At 45.4% G+C, this 25,874-nt stretch overlaps 1 protein-coding gene across 1 annotated transcript; it reads right to left on the bottom strand.

Moving 5' to 3' along the window:
* Positions 1-304: 304 nt before the first annotated feature.
* Positions 305-25,874, bottom strand: LOC128916567 (matrix metalloproteinase-24-like). Its single transcript, XM_054218461.1, has 5 exons — positions 25,720-25,874; positions 23,549-23,697; positions 17,583-17,699; positions 15,226-15,530; positions 305-712 (listed from the first exon to the last, which is right to left on the bottom strand). Exons 1-5 carry the CDS (start codon positions 25,816-25,818, stop codon positions 627-629), a joined length of 756 nt encoding a protein of 251 aa, XP_054074436.1. The 5' UTR covers positions 25,819-25,874; the 3' UTR covers positions 305-626.

Raw genomic sequence — 25,874 nt, 5'->3', positions numbered from 1 at the left:
AGACATTAGTATCGGTATTTATCCCGGAGCGTGGCAGCTGCATATACAGCTGTAAGGAGTGTAGGCAGACTCTGCAGAGCACCTAGCATAGCGGAGTGTAAACCCAGGACAGAGCTTCTAAGAGAACAGAAGTACAAATAATATTGTATATTTGTATATTGTACATATCCAGATTAATATCAGAAAAGCAACTGTGAATCTCTGATCTTTGTCACATTAGTTTTATACTTAAGAACTGTATCATCATGCTAACACATCTATGTATTGCAGTTTACTCAGACATAATTAAAAAGACATATGAAGGTTAAATTTTGAAATTTTATTGAAGAATGATACTGAAGAAATCAGACCATTGTCTGTGACAATAGCATGACTAGAATTACAGAAAAGATGGTGTGAACTTAACATGCTTTAAATACACTAAAATGGTCCCTTCCGCTCCATCAACCATGTAGAGACAATTGTTTTCCAAGCACAACTTAAAGAAGCTTTAGGGCTACTCCAAGCTATGCCTTGGTTCTTGTGTCTTCAGACCGGGTAGGTCTGAACTGTCAGAGAGAAGAACATGTGATCTGTCTGTCCTCCTCCGTTCACCTCCACAACATGCTCTGCTCAAAAAAAGATTCTCAATCTTTTGAAGAGCCTGAAGAAGGGGTGATATTGCTCTTCCATTTGTTTGTATCAAGAGAGATGTGGAAAACAGCTTTTCTGCCTAGAAAAGAAGAAAATACACATTAAAAAGAAATACAGGTTTTATTTTGTTCATCAACTATTATCGTTATAAACGCAGCAATGAATATGACGCATAAAAACCTCAAGAGTGTCTTTAAACATCTTCACCAGAGAAAGAAGAACGAGCGAGATGCAGTCTCAACCAAAATTGTGCCGCAGCCATGTTAACGAACTGATCTCCATAAGCTCAAGTGACTGCAGAAGGACAAAGAACCGCATTGTGTAACCCATCACCGTGACAGGGAGGCAGGCTGCCTCATCGTCCCCGAAAGCCAGTGTGCAAACTGGGTCTGTCAGTCAGGTTACAGACCTGACTAACGCTGCAAGCTGTGCTTTATCGGACATGGCACAGATGGCACTAGGACAATCTCCTGTAGAAATTAACTGGAAAAATAGAAAATGTTTTTCTGGAATGATGAGACCAAAACCGACTGAGTGATGCGCAGTCAAGAGCAGGCAGCCAGGGAGAGGGGGAGCTGTGAGCGTAGCAGCTGGCTCAGCAGCCTGACATTAATGGAATACGAGTGTTCTGCTGAAAAACTGTCCCGTATCTTTCACAAGCGTAGGCTGTAATTCAACAAGCAATTCAATACCAAAGAATTACCAATCCCCAAATGAAAACTCCTATTTACCCAATATTAGCATATCATTCCCTAATTTGTTAGAACAGATGGTAAGGAAAAGAAAAATACTCATAAACACATGGAAAATGTAGATATCACATTCATTCCATCACTCTTGAGAAGACGCTATGCTGGTGGTTTTATTTTTAAAAGGTATTTAAATACAGCAGGGTCTACAGACAGAGTTTACTACTTGACCCAGCTGTGGAACAACCAGGGATAAAAAAAAAACACCAAAAACCAAGAGGACTTTGAAACAGCTGAAGCCTGGCCCAGTGTGTTCCACCAGGCCGTGGCATAGCAGTGCAGATACAAACCAGCGTGGCCTATTTGGGATTCTATTTTGCCAGTCAGGTTGAAATTATATTTAACTCCTGGTGTTGGCAACAGTGAAAGCGCTGTTCTGGAAGCTGTAAGAGTAGCTCTTGGCCACAAAGAGGGTATTTTCTCCCCAGGACAGGAGACTTACTGTCTTTGTCCAGCCCTGACACAGGAGGTTCCTGATGGGGCTGATTAGGACTGAGAAGTCAGAGAAGTGGCATGTAAGACACATTCCCCCCTCAAAGACAAATCCTATGACTGGAGCGTGTCTATCGATGGCTACAGGCTGTTCAGAAGGAACAGGCAAGGAAGGAGCAGCAGAGGTGTCGCCCTCTATGTTAAGCAAGGGATAGAGTGTGAAGAGACGTCCCTAAAGAACAGCCAAGAGAAGTTGAAAGCTTATGGGTAGGAATTAGAGACCGAGACAACATGGGGAACCTTGTGGTTGGTGTCTACTACAGGCCGCCTGATCAAGAGGAACCTACTGATGAAGCCTTCTTCCTCCAGCTACAGGAGGCATCGCGCTCGAAGGCTCTCATCCTGCCGGGGGATTTCAACAACCCCGACATCTGCTGGAAAAGTAACACGGTGAGCCGGAGACGATCCAGGAGGTTCCTGGAGTGCCTTGATGACAACTTCCTAAGACAGGAAATAGACAGCCCTACCCGAGGGGATGCCATACTGCACCTCATAGTCACCAACGCCAGTGAGCTCATCGGGGATGTCCAGATTGGAAGCAGCCTGGGCTGCAGTGACCACGCAGTGGCGGAGTTCACGGTCCTGAGGGATATGTGCCAGATGAGGAGCACAGTCAGGACCCTGAATTTCAGGAAAGCAAACCTCCGGCTCTTCAAGGAGTTAGTCAACAGGACCCCCTGGGAAACGGTCCTCAGGGACAAGGGGGCAGAACAGAGCTGGCAGATCTTCAAGGGTGCTTTCCATAGAGCACAAGAGCTCTCGATCCCCAGGTGTAAGAAATCAAGCAAGAAAGGGAAGAGACCAGCATGGCTGAGCTGGGACCTGCTGGTCAAACTAAAAGGCAAGAAGGAACTGCACAGGCAGTTCAAGCAGCATCAGGTGTCCTGGGGAGAGTATAGGGATGCTGCCTGGGTATGTAGGGATGAGGTCAGGAAGGCCAAGGCACAGCTGGAGCTGAACTTGGCCAGGGATGCTAAGAATAACAAGAAGGGCTTCTAAAGGTACGTCAACCAGAAAAGGAAGGTCAAGGGAAGCGCGTCCTCCCTGATGACTGAGAACGGCAAACTGGTAACGACAGATGAGGAGAAGGCTGAGGTTCTCAACAATTTTTTTTCCCCTCGGTCTTCACTGCCAGCCTCCCGAGTTGAAGGACTGCAAGACGGGGACCTCCGGGACAAAGTCCCTCCTACTATAAGTGAAGACAAGGTTTGTGACCACCTGAGGAACCTGAATATACACAAGTCTATGGGACCTGATGAGATGCACCCCAGAGTCCTGAGGGAACTGGCTGATGTAGTTGCCAAGCCACTCTCCATGATATTTGAAAAGTCATGGCAGTCAGGGGAAGTCCCTGGCGACTGGAAAAAGGGAAACATCGCACCCATTTTTAAAAAGGGTAGAAAGGAGGACCCTGGGAACTGCCGCCCTGTCAGCCTCACCTCTCTGCCTGGGAAGATCATGGAACAGATCCTCCTAGAAGCTATGCTAAGGCACATGGAAGACCGGGAGGTGATTCGAGACAGACAGCATGGCTTCATCAGGGGCAAGTCCTGCCTGAGCAACCAAGTGGCTTTCTACAACGGAGTGACTGCATCAGTGGACAAAGGGAGAGCTATGGATATCATCTATCTGGACTTCTGCAAGGCCTTTGACACGGTCCCCCACAACATCCTTCTCTCTAAGTTGGAGAGATACGGATTTGATGGGTGGGCTGTTCGGTGGATAAGGAACTGGCTGGATGGTCACATCCACAGGGTGGTGCTCAATGGCTCGATGTCCAGATGGAGAGGGGTGACAAGTGGTGTCCCTCAGGGATCCATACTGAGACCGGTGCTGTTCAACATCTTCATCAATGACAAGGACAGTGGGATCAAGTGCACTCTCAGCAAGTTTGCCGACGACACTAAGCTGAGTGGTGCGGTCGATGTGCCAGAGGGACGGGATGTCATCCAGAGGGACCTGGATGAGCTAGAGAGGTGGGCCCGAACAAACCTCATGAAGTTCAACAAGGCCGAGTACAAGGTCCTACACTTGGGTCGGGACAACCCTCGTTATCAATACAGGCTGGTGGGATGATGGGATAGAGAGCAGCCCTGCGGAAAAGGACTTGGGGACACTGGTGGATGAAAAGCTGGACATGAGCCAACAATGTGCACTTGCAGCCCAGAAAGCCAACCGCATCCCGGGCTGCATCAAAAGAACCGTGGCCGGCAGGTCCAGAGAGGGGATTCTGCCCCTCTCCTCTGCTCTCGTGAGACCCCACCTGCAGTACTGTGTCCAGCTCTGGAGCCCTCAGCACAAGAAGGACATGGACCTGTTGGAAGGGGTCCAGCAGAGGGCCACAAAGATGATCCGAGGGCTGGAGCTCCTCTGCTATGAGGACAGGCTAAGAGAGTTTGGGTTGTTCAGCCTGGAGAAGAGAAGGCTCCGGGGAGACCTTAGAGGCCCTTCCAGTCCCTGAAGGGGCCTACAGGAAAGCCGGGGAGGGACCGTTGGCAAGGGCATGTAGTGATAGGATGAGGGACAATGGTTTAAACTTGAGCAGGGCAGGGTTAGATCAGACATTAGGATGAAGTTCTTCACACTGAGGGTGGTGAGAGACTGGCCCAGGTTGCCCAGAGAGGTGGTGGAGGCCCCGTCCCTGGAGACATTCAAGGCCAGGCTGGATGAGGCTCTGAGCAACCCGATTGAGTTGAAGATGTCCCTGCTCACTGCAGGGGGGTTGGACTAGATGGCCTTTAAAGGTCCCTTCCAACCCAACACATCCTACGATTCTATAATTCTAAAGTGCTATTGTTGGGGGAGTTGGGTAGAGAACACAATACTTGTCAAACTGTCTTCAAATCTTGTGCTCTTCTTTAGAAACAGGAGAGGGAAAAAAAAAAAAAAAGAAAAAGTAGTTTAAACAACTCCCAAGTTTGACGCTTGGTTGTGATGTCAAAATATTGGGTGTCGTTTCACTGCTGATGCTGCTAACTACCTCTGATTGCAACAACCAGCAAACTCTTTTCAAGAATTAATCTATTTTTCAGTTTTTCCTCTTCCTGAATGCCTGCTACTTTACTCCTTTCCCCTTCAGCAAGCGGAATACAGCAGTTTTATTAGACACTGCTGCATTTTGGCTCACTTCACATCATCCATTTCTGCTTTACAAAGGAAGGCAGCAAAAAGACTTTTTGGCTCACCTTGATTCTTATGACCTGCCTTTTTGACAGTTGGTTTTTTTCTTCCTTTTTAATGGAATGACACATCATTTTGATTCCTACTGGCTCCTTCCTACAAATCTCAGAGTATCTCATTCTCTGTGGAAAGAAGTAAAATATTTTATTTTGATTATACAGAAATCAATAGGATTCCAAATACCTACATCACTGTATTCGTACTTTGTGCATTAAACAATTACTGACAAAAGCAATGGAAAATAATTTTCTTTATAGACACTGTGAACATCAGGCGTATTCACAAGTACATTGTTCTGAGAGTGGAATTTGCAGGTGATCCTTATTAATGAATTTCAGCTGTAATCAATAACTAACATTGTTAATACTGCAAAGCTTTGAAATCCAGACTGCACTAGCACACCACTATTCCGATGCCACTTCTAAGTTTGTATTCTGACAGCACGTACAAGAAAAGAAAGCACTACTTACAGAGATGCTGTCCAGTAGCGAAGAAGAAGAATCTGAAGACAGAAGTCTTCTGTGTGTGCTGGTGGGCTTTCTCTCTTCACTTTACTTTTGTAAATAAATTTAATTTGCAAGTTCTCTATTTACGGCCTTCTACATTTAGACTGACATGACAGGGATGTATCCTCAAACTGTTGCTCATTTAAGCCGCCTGATTTGATTTCTTTTTACTGGGGCTGGCTGTCTTGAGACCATGTGTCTACGTTTGCTCAAATTTGGTTCAACATTAGCATTTCATTTTAGAGAACTCTGGCTTATGGGAACAAGTCTCTCTAAGCAGTTACAGGATGAAACCAAGGTTAAGTAGCTATGTTCTACAGACTAAATACTGAACTGGTCTTCTTCAATAATCAAAAGTACTGACCAACAGCATGATCTGGTGGAGTATCTTAAAGAGGCCTGATAGAATAAATTGAAATTTTAATAGAATTTATGCCCCGCTTGATTTCCAGCATCTTTCAGGTCTTCTGCGTTAAAGGACACATGAGTAACTTCAAAGCAGCTCTGATTTTCGCTCTGAAAAATACTGATGCTCATTTTCAACAACAGAGTTTCAGAAGCCTGAAAAATAATGATGGATTCAAAATGTCATTTGTTAGAACAAAACTCTTTAGGTGTGGAGATATTCTGTACCTGAGAAATCAGAGAAAGAAAATTAAAGAAATCAGAGAAAGAAAATTTAAGAAGTATTTAACAGCCAAATAGCACAAAGATTATATGCTGTGAGTACACGCGCTCTCTGGCAAGTTGCTCATTACGTTGATACTCTGTAGATTGTCTTTGCTGGCCTCAGCATTTCCACAGAAAATGAACATGAAGAAAGTGGTATAATAAGAAAGAAATGAGAGGGAAAGCAAGGCAAAACACAGAGGAAAGGGGAATTAGTCAAGGATAAAAGACTACTAAGCTCTGGCAATATGCTGGGTGAGGGTACGGGGGTTAAGGGAAGCTGTATTTTCTTTTTCAGCAAGCATGCACTCTACCTGTACCAGTCAGGTCAGCGGGTTACAAGTAGATAGTAGAGAGTCAACCTAGAAAAGTGGATACCAATACAAATACCTATACACTCTTCTTTCCTCTAAGTGCCCTCCCTCCACCCAAACTATCACAACTGCAATCAAACAAACCAAACAGAATAAGGAATGTTTAGTCAGCAATGTTTCCAAAGTGACAGGAATCACCTGGAAGTCTTTGATAATAAAGAACTACCTGACCAGGTGAAAAAAATGCTAAACCTACTTACACATGTATACACACATACTTACGTGCTTAATCCTAGGGGATCTGTTCTATAGTGTACCCTAACACACACTCAATGTTTATATGACTAATCTAGCAAATGCTTACAGAAACCCCATAGATTTTTGCATTAAAATAAAAAAGAAAGAGGTGGTACTTCAAAGGCATCAAACGTCTGGAAAAATCTGCCAGCTACCTTCTTATGCACCTATGGGCATCACCAGTCCTCCTTCATGAGGAATCTCAATATTAAAAGACCCCTGGTTTTAAAAGGGAATTTGGTGATAGAGAAAGAGAATTTTATGAGATGAATACCTTGTTACGGGCTCAGAGTTGCTGTGAGTAAGTAACTGCAATTTATTCTAGGAACTAAAATTCTATCTGTTTGGCAATGCTAAAGAATTATGGCAAGATTTAGACAGAAAGGCATGCCTGGGGGTCATCAAGTTTAACCTTCTGCTTCAAGTAGGGCTAACCTCAAAATGGCATCAGGTTTCTCAGGGGATCATTCAGCCAAGTCTCAAAGGATGGAGTCTCCACAACCTCTCCAGGCGCAGACTCAGAGCCGTACCACTGTCACCGAAGAAGTTTTTTTCCTTATGCCCAGGTGGGGTTCTCCTTGTTGCAGCTTGTGCCTTTTGCTCCTTTCTCCGTTCACCTCCAAGAAATGTATGGCTCGGTCTTCTCTGTAATATCTCCTCATGTGAAAGACTGCTATTAGATGCTTCCTCCCCACCCCATCCTCTTCCTCCTCCCTAGGCTGAACAATCCCAGCTTCCCTGGTTTCTTCCTGTTTCAATCCCTTATCACCTCAGTGCTCCTGCACTGGACTCTTCCCAGTTTGCTGACACCTTTCACGTATTGGGGGCCCAAAATACCACACTCGATTCTTCTTAAATTCAAAACATCACTGGTTTCAACCATGCACTACCCAAAAAAGTAAAGCTCGCTCTGCAAAAAGATCCAGCTAAGGAACAGGAAAAGCTTTCTGAATGAAAACAGTGATGAAGAGCAGGAAGAAAAAAAAAGGCAAGAAGAACGGCAGGTAGAGACTAACAGGTTTGAAGAAATAAAGCTCTACCCAGAATGTAGACACGCAGTAGTCTGTGGTTTTATGATTAAGATGCGCATCTTGCGGCTGAAAGGGCAGCAGCCCTTTTTCCTACCCCAGTCACTCATTTCTACCCACTCTTTCATTTGGGCAGCCCTACTCTTTCAGCTGGGGCGGCCCTAAGGTAAACCAGATCAGGAGAAAGGAAGAGAAAGACAAACAACACTTGGCTACATCCATTCCCTTGTCTGGTTCACACTGTGGCGACTCCAACCGTCCCCTGACACAATGGGGAGGAAAGTGGAAGAGGTGTTGGGGGGAAGCATGTGCATGATCCCTTGTGTAGGTCTAGACCTAGAGCACTAGTCTGCAAACTAAGTTCCAGAAGTGGAGAATGAAAAACATGGTACTTTAATTCTGTTTCTCCTTCCAGGTCAAATTATTCAGGGCTTTGAAAGACATTCATCCCTCCAAGATTCAGGAATCTGACCAGGGAAAGCCATACACGTATTCCTTGAGACAGCCTGTAGAAAAACCTGTTCTAGCTAGGCACAGTCCATAAAGTATAATGACACTGCTCAGTAACTGTGCTTTTAGAGAAGAAACCTTCCATATTGTATCTCTAATGGCTTCTACGGTATTCAAGGCAAGCGAGCAGATTCAAGTACTCAGATGTGACAGTAAAGGCAACTCGTAACAGAAGCATGGGACATCCTCCATAAGACACCTAAGATGGACCAAATGGATACAGGCAAGGGACAGCGATCTAGGCGGGAGACTCCAAGCAGAGGCCCTGCTGTAGCAGAAAATCGGTAGGCATGGGGGCAAATTTAAGAACTTTGTACTCATAGCAGGAATAAAAACCGTACCAGAACATTAAGGTTAAAGCTCTAATTAATTTGGTGCACCTGATTTCTTAACAAGAACAGCCCAAGCAGTGACAGGAGAGTGGCGTTGTCAAAACTTGGCTAAATGCCTATGTCTGAGCAACTGACTTCCACTGTAAATGCAGAAGTGAGAGAGAGGAATGGGGATACAAATATCAAAAGAATCAAGAAGGTTTGTGGTATTAATACTGCCGGGATAGAAAACAGTGAATCTCCAGTGAAGACACCACTTCGAACACACTGACTGGCAGATTAAATGTCAGCTCAAAGCTATGCACGCCCCCCACCAACAGGTACAACCGACTGTCCCGCTCACTGCCTATCAATAAGACTCTCCTCCAAAATTAGCTACTCTAATCAAAACTTTCTCCTTGAGATCCTTGCTGAACACTCACATTAGTCAGCTTAGACACTATTTGGCTGTCCTGAAAAACCTGCTCGGGTTCCTGAACATATGCGATGTCCAGATGGTGGCTTCAGGTGTGCTTGCTCTGCTGTCCACGTAGATGGCCACTGAGACAATGTTAGTCCTTGTGGTGGAATCGCAGAGAAAAATCTGTACAGTTCCACTCCTCTTTGGCTAACAGAAGCCTTCCCAGAAGGTGGTTCAGGCCCTTTTCCTCCATAACTTCTGCAGAAGCTCCTGCGCTGATTTGACACTGAAAGCAACCCGTGAGGCCTCATGTCCTGTACCAGTGCTCGCCATGTCTTGTAAACACTGGCATTCTTTTTGGTTGGCTTTTCTTCAGAAGCCCTGAACAAGCAGCTTTCCAAAGAAGCCTCTGGAGGAACCCACCAGGATCTATGGGGATGTTTGTTGTAATGATTAGAGTATTTATTTTCTTGCTGCAAGCAAAGCTCAGCATCTCTATCCAATATCTAAAGAGCAGTCAAAGTAGCAATCCTCCATTTACAAAGAGAACTTGCTACAGGTGGGAAGCTGTACAGTGTGGGAAAGTACCTGGAAGAGATACTGAAGAGGATACTGAAAGATGAATCCCGCGAACTGCAAAATGATCAAACCTGATGTGAAGCTGAGTTACACTAGAGTCACTACAGAAATAACTTGTCAGCTGGGGCTGTTTCCTGAAGGAGCTGAAGTGGCTGCCCTTGGGCACAGTCCCAACAAGCAGACGAGAGGGAGGATCTTAGAGCTCAACTCTGGGCACGCTGAAAGAAAAAACATCCCGGTGATTCCTGGCAGGGCATGGATACCTCAGTACTTACCATGCTTTAGCATTAAAAAGGTTCTCTAAATGTCTTCCCTAAATCAATCCTGCTCCACTTTAAGCCTTCTACTACTGCTTCAGCGCATTTCCTGACCAGTGTTGTGCCTGGTAAGCTTTGGAACGAAATCTGGATTGCACAGGAAGAGTGACAGCAGATGGGATAGCCCCAGCAGTGGGGTTCGGGTCACCCCCCCTGCAGCAGCAGTGCTTGCTACAGCCGTGGACAGTTCCTGTGGAGGTGGGGGCCGTTAGCACCAGCTTAGACGCTGGCACTGCTGTTTGCTGTGATGGTGACAGAGAAAGTATTGTCACAGCCAACAGAGGAATATAGCGAATAGCTATTTCCAGCTATATCTATATAGCTATGAAGCTAGTATCTGCAGTGGGTTGGCAGATACCACATATTTAATGATATGGTGGTGACAACATGCCTAACAGCAGACCATGAAGAAGACTTGCCTGGGAGTATTGTTGATACTATTTGCAATGTGAAACTGGAGATTAAAATTTACTTCCTCCAATTAACCTGGATTAAATAAATGTTTGAGCGTCAGAGGGGTATAAGAGCAGTCATGTGTAAAGTGGATATTTAAACCAACAGAACTTATTTTCAGCCTCTCAGGATTCCTTTTCAACCTGTTATTGGAGATACACGCATACATACATAATTGCTATTTTCATATAAAGGGTAGGAAATACTTGATTTGGACAGTTAATAATGGATTTCATGAAGCACCTCTATGCTTGAGCCAAGTTAGGTAAGCTATTGAGCAGCCAAGGGAGAGCGAGCCCCGCACGGCCAAGCTTGCCGACCCTCTTTGCAAGCAACGTATGTCAGCGCCTGTGAGTATCGAGATGGGCAGTTTAAAGTTTGCTTGGCTGTTTCTACAGCACTTTTCAAGCAAAAAAAAGCCCAAGCCATGGAGAAAGTAGAGCAAAGCCACCTTTGGCGTCCCTTCTGGTAACGCAAACGGTTGGGATACTGAGACTGCCCGCAATGACATGTAACTCAGTGACCAAATGCTGCCTCTGCGCAGACACTTGGCCTGCAAGCAGCTACACGCAACATACCGCTAAAGGAGAATGACTCCAAAAATGGCTTCAATTGCCTCCAAGTGCCCATACCTCAAAGTCTAATAAGCTGGAGCTCTTGCTGCTACAAGCCTGGGATAAGCTAAAGGCCAAGAGCTGCTTTCACTTCTACCGAGGAGCACCTTCCACAACAACCATGAGGTAAGTCCCCACAACTGTGACCATGCCAGTTACTCCTCGTTGTGTGGTTGCACAGATGATTTATCTCTAAATGTAAAACCACGCTCCTCCTCTTTTTCATTTGCATCCCGTTTGCCATGTCACTTCTCTGATTTGCCTTGATCCTTCTGAATTCCAATATTCTCCTTCATGCTTCTAGCTGCTCCCATTGGCATTCTCATCTGAAAACTTTAACGAATTCTGTATCACATGATCCCAGTTAACAAGGATTGCTCCAGGAGTTCAACTTTCTACCTGGTTTTGCACATCTTCATCATATTACCTAAATTAATTTTCCACAGCTTGCTGATGGGAATGTCAGAGAAAGCAGTACAATTAAGATGATAAATCAGCAATCATTAATTGAAAGCACAGTATTACTCGGCTAAAGGAACTGTAGGCATGAGTGGAACTGTAACTAATATCCAGGGGGAAGGAAACTTTGCATTCACTTTGAAAGTCTATGCAGGACCATTCTTCACAGCAGAAGATAACAGAAGTGTTGGTGCACGTGCTCCTATTACCACATCTCAGAAAGACAACCAAGAGCAGCATAGCTATTATGATTACACTAATAATTTTAAGGGACATGGTAGTGGCCATGCTGTCCACAAGGGGCAAAATCAGTGTAACACTGACCACGCAAAATGGTAATAATTATGCAAATCCCAACTAAGTATCCACTATCTGCTGTGAAAAAAATAGTGAACCCTAGAGGATTACCACAAGGTCTGTTTACAAGATGCTTTATCAACAGGGTATATCAAGTTCTCCATGTACAAATCAGAGACAGCTGTTTTCATAGAAAGATCTGTTCAAATAATAATTTTTTTTTTCCTGAGTGGATGAGACTTCATGTGAAATGTTTCACTTTTATCCATATAATTTGCACTGCTAGTGAAGACTCCAAAACAGTTCTTCTGTGGGGTGACAGCCGCATCCAAACACAGACTTACTGAAACTCTTCAGGTGCCATGACACAGTACGACAAAGGTACACCAACAAAAGCAAAGCTTCAGATCGTACTGGTTTGTAACAAAACTATATAGACTAAATAGATCAGCCAGATATTCCGAGGGCCCACACACAGTGCCAGCTTCAGCATCCTGCTCTGTTGACCAGAGAGTTACCTTTCCAATTGCTGCCAGGCTAAGAGAGCTTTGAGGCAGAATGTTCAATTTTTCCCCTTCAACTAATACACAACCTTGTCAGGAATGGAACATTTTACATGGTGATATTTTACCGGCTGATGAAAAGATATTATTATTACTTCATGGCTATTTTAAGATTTCTATAATCATCGAATGGATGCTGAATGGTGAAAACAGTCCCTTTTTTTGCATCTGAATGAACGAGAGCTTTGCTACTGACCGACTGGTAGGGTATTTTTATTCTTTCACTGAGGGACTTCTTCAGTTCCAGACCGAACAACGCCATTGCCCCAGAATACATAAGGACAAGCAAAACCACATTTGGAGAAATACTTCCTGTTAAAAAGACAATACTGTCCTCGCTAACACCTTACTTCTAATGAAAAAAGGCAGCAAACTGATCACAGTGCAGGAAACCTCTGACCAAGAAGAAATTCTTTAAGACCTGCTAAGAGCATTTCAAGCAAAAGACATCAGAGGTGAGAACCTGGAGCTAGTGAGAGCTCCAAGGACAAGAAATAGTGAAACAGAAGGAAAAACCCTCCTAAAAAAGGCCTGGATCATCCGGTGAGGAGACAGGGTATCTTCACATTTGCATACAAAGTCTAAGAACACAGGCAAAATCAAATTCCTCGTATTTAACACTCACATCTATAGTGCTCTGACTACAGGCTTACCCCCGTCATCCTCAACACATGAAATCCCCTTTCCATCATCGGTGCTTCCTCCAGGTGGAGGGCTCAAATACAAACCCACCATTCTCAACATCCTCACTGGTGCCTTTCTTAAAAGGATTTTTAAATAATTGTGCTGCCCGGTCTTTGTGGTGTGGTTATTTGAAAACAAATGCACGAGTGTCATTTATCATCCGGAATGGAAATTTCAACTCTTCTATCAATTTTCACACTCGGAGCCCCTCAAATCCCAACTACATGCACCTTGAGGACGCTACTCACGACAGTCACTCAGCACACCAGAGAAATACGTCGTGCTTTTGAAAGAGCCATGTGGATACTGCCTAAGAAATAGTTTTTATAAATAAAGAGACCCTCATTTTATACATTGCTTTCAAAGACCATCCTAGAAACTATACGTAAAAAGAAAAGACTCAAAAAAAGTGATAATCTATGTTAGGACACCCTGCCCAGCAGAGAATTTTCCCCAGAGCCATCCCTGGCAGTTTTTAAGCTGCCTCCGAACCTTGCTAAGCTTATCATCTGAAGGAAGCTTTGTGTGGGGAAAAAGAGAAAAGAAAAAAAACCACAAGTATAACTTGTCAAAACCTTCCCTTCCACCTTCCCGTAAGGTCCTCCTATCCCAGACACCCGTGCTCTCGGGTCTCATACACAGGCCTACCCGGGAAGTGACGTCCAGCGCACAAGCCACCCTCTCTCCCCAGAGCTATAACTGACTACTAAGATCAGAGCGAACTCGCCCAGACCACGGATAAAGCACAAACACGCCCAACCCCTGCAAAAGCAACTCCCACAACGTAATCAGCCTCCAATTTCAATCCCAGCCTTCAAGCCCTCCAGCCACAAGCCCAGGCACAGAAATTCCTAACATTTCAAGACAGCAAGACTGTGTTTCTCTGCCACACCATAACCTTCCACGCTCTCCACATCCCACAGGCTGTAACCTCTCTCTTTCTCTGCCTACATCTCATCCAGTCATTTCTATCTGCCAGGAAACGTTACTTCTCTTTCCCTGAGAAGACAAGTATCACGCCATTTCTGCTTTCCTACAAATCAGCATTCCCACATTGAACTTGCCAGCTCCATTACCTTTCAAAGACGATCTGATAGAAAGCAACTCAAAACTCTGAGGGTTTTTTCTCAATTTGCATTCCATTCCAAAACAAAGCTGTCACTTTTAGGTCAGGCCTGAAGGTGGCTTGCATGCCTGAAAGCTTTTCTCCTTTTCAAACTACACTCTTTGGTTTAATGAAAAACGTTACCTCTGTGTATGTCCTTAGACATCATGGCCACAACAATGCTATCATGTTTTTATACAGTTTAAAAATCAAGTCATGTTTACATTCCAAGTAAACTTCTAACCTTTATAAAAGGTTTCAAAATGTGATTTTGAATCGTTGAAGGTTTAAAGACACGATGTCCTTCCCAAATCATTAAGACTGTGGAAACTGGACTGATATTTTATGAGACCACTGTAAAATTCTGGTTTTCCAACTTAAACTTTTTAGAAGCCATCACTATTCTCAATCAAAGCTTTGAAAATAGATCAGAAAGCGCCCATTGCCATTAGAGAGTAAGATAAAGCCAGAAAGATGCAGGAACTCTTCATTGCTTAATATAACAAAACCAGTCGTCCTAGTCGCCAGTCTTCCTTAACAAATCAGCCAGCCCCAACCTTTGATGGGAGGAATTACGACCATAGTCAGACTGTGGGAAAACAAACAAGGATAAAAACGACTTGACATTCAAACATCTTCACTCTCTCAACTTTCTATCCATCATTACAACTAACTGTAACGGCCTTTGTTAAGTATTCCACCTGATACAGGGTTCACATTTCAACACTCTTCTTATTCACCTTTTCGCTCCCAGAGCCGTGGTTTCTGTAGCGAATATGGTCCAAACACTGAGAGACGTAACAAGCCAGCAGACACACACTTCTGTTCACTTCTCAACATTCGCACGTGTGCACAGAGGCATGCAGTCACAAATTTACTAATAAAATTATTTACCCATTTAAGATAGAATACATGTTTTAGAAAACATTTGAACTGTTGTATGGGAGGCAAGAGCTCCACTAACCAAATACTTTCTAGTTGAAAGCCTGTCAATGTGTCTACATTCAACTTATGCATGTTTTGAAAAATGACCTGAGCTCTTACCATCATGATTAGAATTTCCCAGGGTCCACGGCTCATCTGAATCGAAGTGAGTATCTCCTCCTATTCCTGGTCCAGGAAAGTAAGCATGAGCTAGAAATCCACCTTCTCCATCAAACGGAGAACTGTCTCCATGGAAACCAGATGCAAAAAATATCATAATATCTGCCTCCTTTCTGTCATTTTTAATTTCATGGTAAGGGACTTCTTCAAAGGTAAGTGGTGTCACTCTCTGCCAAACATCAAATGCCTGACGAATGGCTCTCCTTGTATCAATCTCTCCAACCTTGGGGGTATAGTTGTGTACACTGTGTGAACGAGAAAGAAGGGCTGTTCAAATTTGCAGAACACATTTGAGACTTCTTATTATAATTCCAATTCATAGCCACATCAACACAGTTTCCATTTCCAAAGGGCCTTTATTTTTTGCAGACGCTACTTCGTGTATGCTAAGTTTTGCTGTTACAAATACAGTTACCAGAAAAACTACAGCCCTGATCCGAGGTCTATGTTTGTTAATATGAATCTTCCCAATACTTTGGTCAATATTGCATCACTTCCTAAAAATCCGACCACCTTTCAAATCCTGGTGCAGACAGCTAAGTAACCAAGTGTAAAATTGTAAATTACTTCAGATTTTGTCCAAAATTATCATGCTAAAATGGAAACCAGTACATGAAAAAAACCTGACTACTAAAACTCTTTTTAAGAAAACAACATTTCAGTAAACTATATAACCTTACTTACACAAGCAGCTTCATTCTCAGGACTACTCAAAATACTCAAGACCTCACAGGACTGATGGACCTGTCGGTTTTGTGCAACCCAGTCCACGACAGCTGACAATACAGAGCTGCGGGGGGCGGGGGGGGGGGGCATTAACTACACATCAATTTCCCATAATTGTAAACTTTAGCTTAAAAAGTGCTTTTTCTGGGGTGTTTTTTGTGTGTGCATATAATACACTCAAGACCTGTTAAACTTGGCTTGGGGAATATGAAATATCTACGTCATGGAAACAACATTCGGTCTTTAATAAAACTGGCTCAATTTAATATAATGATTGACAGAAGAAAGACACTTTAATACATTCAGTGGTAAAACAAGATATCTTTCACTTGAATGGCACACTACAAAGAGTGAAACTGGAAAGTTAAACAAGTACTAGTTTGCCAATGGCAGAAGTGAAGCCATCTGCCAAGCTGCTTCCTGCGGTTATGCATACGCTTAAGATATGTTTTATTTATACGATTATATACCAGTTTTCCCTAAGGTCCAGAAGAGGTTAGAAGCAGGATTGGACTCTCAGATCTTCACACACAGAAGGTGTCCCTTTACAATTTGAGTTAAAGGGATGATTATTAGTGGAACCTTTTAACTAGTCCCCAGAACCAGTCCCTTCTCCCAGTCTCTGCAGTCCCTCACTGTTACCTACAGAATCCTCCTCCTCCTTTCTCAGAGCTCTCAGCAGAAGCAACAGAGTGCCCCAGCCCCCAGATCTCTTTCCCTTCACACCATTATCTCTCTTCCTACACATTCTGGCACCTTCCCCATGCAGGTCACTCATATTTCTACCTCTTTGCCACAGACTTTCTTTCTTCCTTAGCCTTGCTCACCCATACCTTCTCCTTAATGTCTACGTTCCTAATTTTCACTCCTCTGCAACCTCCTTTCCCCCTCCAAAAAAATTAAAAGGCTACATTTTTAACTAGAGGGGTCTTAATTTTATTTTGAAGTGACATTCTTATTGTCAGAAACTTTCATTGGCATTTCCCTTTCAAGAGCTAAGGCCCTAAATGACTCAAACAAAACACATCTCTGGGAAATAATCCTCACCATGTAACACTCTACAGGTGTCAAATGTGCTGCAGCATATTGCCTCAGGAGGCCCAAGCCTGGACAAAAGCAAGAGTTCTATTACATGAGCAAAAGTAAAATCTCTGCAAAAATAAACATTCAGTAAAGTGTTGCAAACTGGTAGAGGTAGAAGGCATCACGCCTTTAGACAATGATGTTCCTTCTGCTTTAATGGTTTGTTGAAGACGACACATGATCTAAGAACTAGAGCCTTAGATTCCTAAGGGAACAGAAAGGGGCTTACTAGGATTTTCCCGCCAAAATTACACAGCTGATGGCTGGGATTTAGGCATCTTTACTGATCAGTTATTTCTAATTGAGACTAGACTCTTCAGTTACTCCAGTGCTCTGAAAGTATTCCCCTCCACCACGTTCTGAGAATGAAAGCCTCAACCAGGCACTACAGGGAAAATCCAGTTTTTAAAAGTACATACAAAATTTGCATACCAAACAAGCACAGAACATTTTTTCCCCAACAAAAAGGGGCAGAGAGGGGGCTATACCTGTAGGTTATATGCTTCTGCCTCCACTTTTGCCCAGTTAGTGCATACCGCTTTTTCCTCCGCTTATGGCGTAGGTGGGGATGATCCGGAACTCCACATCGAGGTTTCTTCATCCACCTGGAAGGGAAGGAAAGAAAAAGCAAGTTAACAAAGAGTTTGGAAAAGAGCTTCAAAAGCACTCAGGGGGTGACTGGAAGACCTCTGAAGAATGGCCAATGCAGACGCCAATAAGGGCTCAGTCATCGCCCTCTCAGGTTTACAGAGATGCACACCCTGCCTCTGCTGGCAATCCACAAACCTCAGTGCACCAAAAAGAATTAATTTTTCCTTTTGAAGACACAGACACCGGATCAGGTAACCCTTGTGCTTAACAAGAGCTTAATGATGATAATGCCACAAAAAGGAACCCAGATCAAAAGTGCGTATGCGTGTGCACTGGGATCAAACTCTCCTATCACCTACTCTATCTGCTCTCCATTTGTTAAAGTGCTCCTGGGCCAGTAAAAAAAACCCTCCAACTCATAACTCACTAGGTAAGACTGAACAAGTGCAAACACAACCCTCCCAGATAACAACTACAGCTTTCACCTGTAACAACCAGAACAGATAACTCCAATCTGTGGGTCACAGTCACCAAATTCTGTTAGGTCTTCCCCATAACCCTTGACTCTTTTGATGTCACTCATGACACAGGAAACCCTTGCCCCCATGGCCAGGTGAACTGGAAGAGCGAAGGATGCTGTCCCTGGTGCAGGGATCCGTTGACTATTATCAGAGAAGTCAGGTCTCCTCCCCTACCTCCAGCCTTAACAGGTATTTTGCTTATTTCTTGCCCCAGCTTGAGGGTGGTCAAACACTGGCACAGGTTGCCCAGAGAAGTGCTAGAGTCTCCATCCTTGGAGGTATTCAAAATCCAACTGGACATGGTCCTGGGCAACATGCTCTAGCTGTCCCTTTTTACGCAGGGATCTGGAATAGATGATCTCAAGAGGTCCCTTCCAACCTAAATAACTGCCTGACAAGGAGAAACAGATTGTACCCCAGAATACTATCCCACTTGCTGGTGTGGGCATACTCCAGAGAAGTCAGAAGTGGCTTATGGAGGAACAAATCTGCCCACCACTGCATGCGGCAGCAGGGGAAAACGGAGACAGGGACAGAAACAGAGGAACTACAGGTACTGGTCTCCAAAGGTCCCAGCACAGCAACTTTCCATACCAGCCACATTCTTTAGGGTTTTGCAGTGCAGCCCAGGACAGGAGACCAGAGCCCAGGAATAATGCAAGCAGTCTCTGGCCACAGCCTCCCAAGTACACCGGCACTGCCCTCAGCCTCCTGCTTGGGCTGCTGCTGGGGACATTGCCACAAGCATTCTTCAGTCATTTTACGCATTATGGCAAAGGCGAGTGTCCACTGTGACACAATGCCTTAAGAACACATTGCAGGATGCAGTATGCAGAAACACGCCACTGCCTGGTTACACTCGAGAAGAGCATCGCAGCCAGTCCTTGCAGACTTCTCACCCAGGACACTAAACTCTCTCCACTCTCCTCAGCAGGGCTTCCCCCACATCCCTGGCCACCTGGAGGACAACTTCTGGCCTCCAAATGCAGACATTCCTCCATCAACTGCAGCCAGCCAACGGCAAGCAGTCCACATGTGCCCACATGCTTGAGCCTAAACAACGTATGTCTTATCTACTAAAAATATTAGCCCCACACCTTCAGGAAGGGAGTGTCTTCCCACCACCAGTAGATGGTTTACAAGACTTCTTTCTGGGACAACTTTCAAATAAAAACCAGACACTTTGCCTTGTACAGCCTCCCAAGAACATTCTTTCACCGCGCACACACCCCGTTCCCAGTTCAGACAGCCAAGCCTCTGACCTTCCTTTGGCCACGTCCTATATGTAAAAACTACTGGTGCTTACAAATTTCAGCACATTTATCTGTCGTCTTCTCCCCACCAAGAACAGAGCAAATGAGAGTTGTTATACATATTGTACTGTACCTGACAAGAACCCAAGCTGTGTATATAAAATCTTCCCCACTTAAATTACCTTACATTTATGAGCATGGTATGCCTTTCGGAAATCTAAGCAACCTGTGGAAATCAGGTCTGTCTTGCCCACACAACTGCTGCCACCTTCAAAGAGAAGTGGTACATCTAAAAGCCATATTAATTCAACCTCAATATTCTGTGTTTTTCCAAGTGTCCTTTATTTGTGTTCTTCTGCATTGGTTCTGCCACTTTGCTAGAGAGATGTGAGCCTTACTGTAGCCTGTATTCTCCTAGGTATGTCCTGAGTATTTTTTTTAAAAAGTTCCAGTCGCATGATATGGTACAGAGTTCTTAGCATAACCTTACACAAACCATAGCACGAATTAGGTTTTCATCTCTTGAGCTTCACGAGAACTCCAATACTCTGAACATCACCATCATCAGGCCCTGATTACAGTCAGAAAATGACCTTCCATTTTATCTTTACTAGTATCATCTAGAAGACAAAAAGGTAACAGAGGAGCGCTACCAACCAAACACAGCTGTGTAGGACAAGTCACCAGGATGTTCCAGGGCTCGCTACGCTGACACACCAGCAGTACATCACCACATCCCTCACAACTTCACATCTGCTTCATATATGACCAAGGGCTGCCCCTTCCCAACACCTGCCCTATGCCAAGCGGGCTGCAGGACATCAGCCCCCAGATTAGCCCCAGGCTATCAAAGCCAATCAGAACTACAAAGAGATAGTCAAAGACAGTCAAATTCCCTGCCCCTTGCCAGCTCCATTGCAACACAGGGACACAGAGCAGAGCTGTTCCAGAGGCAAGCTGCAATACCGGCACCCTGGGCTTTAAGGGGTTCCTGAGCCAAAGCTTCCAAGGTATCAGCATTTGCAGAGCTGCCAACAGACTTAAGTTACGCACGGCTGCCTAAATCCTCTTTCAATCCCACTGAACCGAGGCCTGAGCAAACCCCCATACCCTACCACAGTTTGCTCCAGAGCTCAGCTACACACTTTCTGAAACGGACCTCTTAAAAAAGCCCAACTACCTGGTCAGAGCTAGGCAGTACCCAAGCTGTCAACAGCCTGTGCTAATGTCACGCTGAGAGTGTTCATCTGGCTCGGTTCCCTGATCCAACCTGCTTCCCAGACATATGGGCCCTAGTCTAATCACATAGGCCAGGGTACAAGTCCAGCCATCTCTTCTTTTCTCAGCAGGGCAGATCTATAGCAAAATAATCACAAAGCTGTAGCTTGCTGCCGTTGATCTTCTTTAGCTGAGCTTTTTTTGATAGCCATTCTCTACTCAGTAGATTGAATAGCCCTTTCTGTGTTCCAGGGGATTTATAAAAACACATCACATCAGAAACAACAACAAAAGACAATTACTTGAAGCAGGATTGAGACGCTCATTTTAAATGGGGGCACCAATAACATTGGATGATCAGAATTTATACTTGGCACTGTTTACACATCGACTATTGCATTCCTCCAGCTGCCTGGCACGCAGAAAACAGGTAATTTCCAAAAGCAGTGACATCCAGCAGCAAATACAGCTGCTTTCCCCAGTTCAGCCTCCAAGTCCTCCACAAGACTCTCCTAAATGTCACTCTCAATGGCCTACTGTTGAGCTGGCAGGAGTGTATCCCAAGGTGAAGGACCTACACAAGAGGCTCTAGATGAAGCGCAGGACACACAAGACACTTTCAACATAGGAAAGACTATTTCTTGATTTCCTTCAGGGCCATGCAATTGATTACGACAAACAAAACAGTCACCTCTTTTGTTAGGTGCTAGCATGCTTCTCTCCCGGCACACTCCCAGGCCTGTCTCCTTGCCTAGCTGCCGAGCAAAATTACAATTCAACCACTAGCAGCAAGCAGACACAAAGTTTGCTGAGGCGCTGCCAACTGCAGGGTATGAGGAGGCCGCTTCACATATCCTTCCCTACTCTCCTCACAGGAAAACTACATATCTTCAAACTGCTACCTCAAGACAGGCCCTCTGCTCAATGGGCCCCCACCCCACCTCCCTTTCGGGCACCAGTAAGCAACACCAATGGTGGTGTTCCTTCCCATTTCCCACTCCCACTAGCAGTGCCTGCATGGTGGCTTTCACACGCTTGGCTACCACTCCTGGAGGGAAGAACAAGCTTGGGATTTGGAGGCGTGTGAGGAAGGAGATGAAAAACTTTAGGCTTCCATAATAAATGTAAAAATAACATGCAGAACTTGTTGCCTGACAAAGAAACCATAGAAAATAATACCTTTGCACTCTGATTGATTCTAAAGGCACTTTAAAGGGACAGAGATGATGACACTGACAGAAGTGACAGAAAAAACTGTAATTGCAATCTCAAAACTTGTAACACAGCCTGAAATAACAGCTTAGCCAATGCCCAAGTAATTCAGAGCTCTCAGACCCTGCCTGCCTCACCAGCTCTTCTCCTTTTGCTCAGCTTCCACAGCCAGGTCTGAGGAAGTGACAGCCCAACAAGGCCCAGCCAGACACTTCCCTCCAACTCAAAAATACAGGCTCACTGCTTACAGCGATTAGGACCTCTTTTTCCTTTCATGTAATTTCTAGGTAAGTGCTCCTGCTCCACCCTGCCATCCAGCATATGGACCTACTGATTCAGGACAGATGGAGGTAGAGCACACTCGTGTTTCATTGCAGCTGAGGTTTCAAGCCTTTGGAGACTCGAATTTCAGAAAAGGGATCCATCTAGGTTTTTCCTGTGAGCTAGAAGAGGGAATGTTACATTCACTGGCAAGACACTCTCAGCCCAGGGTGACCCCCTCCTGCCTAATTCACTAATTTCTTGTGTTTCTCCCTCTTCTCGTAGTCTGGAAGGCATAAAACCAAACCCCTTTGTTCTTCATGCTATTTTGTTACTTTGGGCCCCCTTCTTTTGTACTACTGTATCCCTTTTGCCAGCAGAGTGCCATAAAAGGAGAGACGAAGAACTAGGCAGAGCACACCTTAAAAGGGTCTGCTAATGCAATAACAAAAGGTCAAGGGAAAATTCTCAGGCAGGGGCTAAGCAAGTTCTATTATTTGTGCTTTCTTTTTTTTGCTCACCATGAGATGCTTCTTTCCCCCAGAAAGCATTAGTAAGATCTTATGTGCAGCATTCTGCTTTAGACAACACATGCTCCCCTAGTCCAGGCCAAGAGCAGACAGCTTCAGCCAATACACAGCATCCAGGCAAACAGACAAGAGGAAAACAGTCAGGTAGCAGCAACAAATGCTGCTTCCACACCAGGACACCACTTCCATGCCACCCTTCGCAGTACACACTGAGCAGCAGACTAAAGGCAACAGCCTTCAAAAAACGAAGTCCCTCCAGCCTAAGTGATTTAGACCAATCCTTCTGTGCTATCGAGACACCTATCACCAACAACAAATAACGCATGGTCAACACACAGCAGAAAAGTTCTAATGTCCAACAAATGTCAGCTATCGACAGCTAAGTAGTCTTGGCTATCATCATCAGACTACAACAACTCACTTCAACTCAGAACTCCAGATCTCCACAAGTAGCATCTGTAGAGATCCACAACTCCAATTAATTAAGAAATACATTAGAAGCCATGTCTGAAGACAGATTTTCACATATGTCCAGACAGAGATGGAAATAAATGAAACCCTTGATCTTGCGTGCTTTCAGCTCACAGTATTCACGCTTTCCCTGTGCACCTGCAACGGGGATCTATGCACAAATAATGGCATTAACAAGAGCTTCTCCTCACACTCACAAACAGTACTGTTGGCAAAAAGAAAAGGTGGAGTTGTCCACTTGTTTTCATTAGGGACACCTTTTCAAAATCCAGACTTCTCTGGCTGAGTCAGTCAACTCTATCCCTTTTGAGGATTTCTTGTAGCTGGAATAATTACTCAGGTAATACAACAATGCATTAAGAAAGGGAAAGACAAAATTAGCCTACGTCGATCTTACTCAATAGTTGTCTGGTCCAAAACTCCTGTTACTGGGATTCCATAAAACTGTTGCATAGTGGCCACTGCTGACTGCACAGCTTTTCCCGACTGCAAGGCAGACATTTGGCTGTCAGATGGAAGTAAGTAGCCGTAAGTTTTTAACCAACCCTGAAAAAGAAAGAAACAGATGGTAAGATGCCACAGTAAGTTTTCAACTTAACAGATTAGAACGTTTCCTCAAAAGAAAAATTGATGAACTAGCCCAAAAAATTCAACCACCTCTCTTTTTTTGTTTAAGTTTGGTAATATCATCTCATCGCCAGGGAGGGCTGAAGACCCAGCTAAATGTCGCCTGTCCTGACAGGACAATGCAGACTTACCGATTAAAAATGACCACCATCCCTACTGAGTAACTGGGGCAGACCTAGGTCTTTGGAGCACCAGAAATACCTAAGAAGCTCTGTCCTTGTTCCAGAGACCTCCTGTGCACCCTGTCACCTTGCCATCATGAGATTTCTCAGTCCACAGAGCAGCACGCTCCCAATAACCCACTGCCCACCCCCTAGTACAGCCTCTGGAGCATCACTCCAAGCAAACAGCTTAACAGGCCCGAGCAATCCCCACAAACACAGGTTCAGCTTTACACTTGCACTGAGCACAGGAGTATTTCTTTCAAAAAATAACCCCAACAAACCAACCCAAAAAAACCACACTCAGAAAGTTTGCAAGGACTCTGGTTAGATGGACTTTTCCTCTACTAATAGCAGGTACCTAACAAATTGCGAGAACAGAAACATAGCCAACTCTCCTCAAGGAGCTTTGTCCCTTTTCCCCACCTTCCCCCCAAAATGCAGCTTTAGATAAAACTACATGGCAAACTTGTCAAAACGCTAAGGACAGCATTTTCAGAAACACCCATTAGTTCACAATTCCCCCCCCCTTCCTCCCCCTCACCTTGATACCATGAGAAAAAGGAATATTAACTCACCACTAAGTGCAAATGCCAACAAAACCTAAATGAAGGCTTGCTTTCATAAACTTTTCATTGTAACTTTTCATGCACACACCTCAGCGTTTCTTTCTTCTGGCCAATACCCCTGCCCTCTGGTTTGATACGTAGATCAAGATTAGTATGAGATAGACATATATCCCATAAGCTTTTTCCAGCCATGAGGACAATCCATCTGACCCACAGGACAGAGTCCTCAACACACAAGCGCTGATAAATTGTCTGCATGCGCTGCTCTCACATCAGCAGCCTGATCTCTCAGAGCAGGGGGCAGAGTAGAGGCATGTCTTCCCTTAACATAACACCACAGGAGGAAGGGGGCTCCAGCCAGGAGGAGCACAAGAGGGAGAACAATCCCCATTTCTTTGTGGCAACAAGACACCAGAATCCACTCGGGAGAAAGGCCTTGCTTCCAAAGCAGAAGGAAGGTGTAAGACAGCATCTGGGCCAGGCATGTTAAAGTTCACCAAGTAAATGGACATACAGCACTATTCCACATGGACATCACCAAGGGCTCAAGATAAAGCCAAGCAAGTGTCCAGTCACTCATTATCGCTGCCTTGGCATCTAGCATTGGCTTCTGCCAAGCGCAGCCTGCTGGAACAGTAAGACCTGTCTGACCAAAATAAGCTGTCCTTGAGCAGCAAGGGCACAGCACACTCACCAGAACATCTCAGGCTAGGGTTACCCTCGCCTCTCACCCCCCTTCCCTCGGGGCCAGACTGGGAGGCGGCAGCAGGCGACAGAAGGACCCCAGGCCATGCCCACACAGGCACCAAAGAAAGCTCCTCCCGGGAGGCTGATGCTCAAGAGCACACACGGGAGGGGCTCAGCTGCCTTCGCCCGCCGGTTCCCAGCCTGCCCAGCCAGAGGAGCCGCCGCCGCCGCCGGCTGCACGCCAGAGCCCGGCCCGGCCCGGCCCCAGCCACCAGGACCGGCCGCTTCGGAGAGCAGCCCGCCGAGGGCCTACGGGACATGGAGAGCGGCTTCTGCCGGGCAGCAGCACCAGGCACGGGGGAGCCGGGGGGCCGCTGCCCGCCCAGCCTTCCAGCCCTTCCCCGGGCCGACACCGCGGACAGCCGGGCCCAGGCTTCCCGTCCCCCGGTACCGCGTTCCCAGCTGCGGCCCCGCCGCCCCACAGAACGGCCCAGCCCCGGCCCCCCTCCCATTCCCAGACCTACCCGACCAGTGCTGGTGTCGGCGGCGACGCGGAGCAAGGCGCAGAGCAGCGGCAGCAGTGAGCCCGCCGCGGCCAGGCCCCAGCGCCGCCTCGCCGCCATGGCAGCGCGGCGGGGCTCGGGCCACCGCTCCGGCCTAGCGGCGGCAGCTGCGGCTG

This window comes from Rissa tridactyla, chromosome 12 (assembly GCF_028500815.1).
Source record: "Rissa tridactyla isolate bRisTri1 chromosome 12, bRisTri1.patW.cur.20221130, whole genome shotgun sequence".
Taxonomy (NCBI): Eukaryota; Metazoa; Chordata; class Aves; order Charadriiformes; family Laridae; genus Rissa; species Rissa tridactyla.
This window is presented reverse-complemented; position numbering and strand designations above follow the sequence as displayed.

Bases quoted from the DNA above. Each gene is read 5' to 3' on its own strand.
- LOC128916567 (XM_054218461.1), bottom strand. From the start codon at position 25,818: ATGGCGGCGAGGCGGCGCTGGGGCCTGGCCGCGGCGGGCTCACTGCTG. The intron at 23,698-25,719 runs GTAGGTCTGGGA...TTTCTTTTTCAG, and splicing joins CCGACACCAGCACTGGTCGG to GGTTGGTTAAAAACTTACGG. The intron at 15,531-17,582 runs GTATAGCCCCCT...TCGTTCACACAG, and splicing joins CAGAAGCATATAACCTACAG to TGTACACAACTATACCCCCA.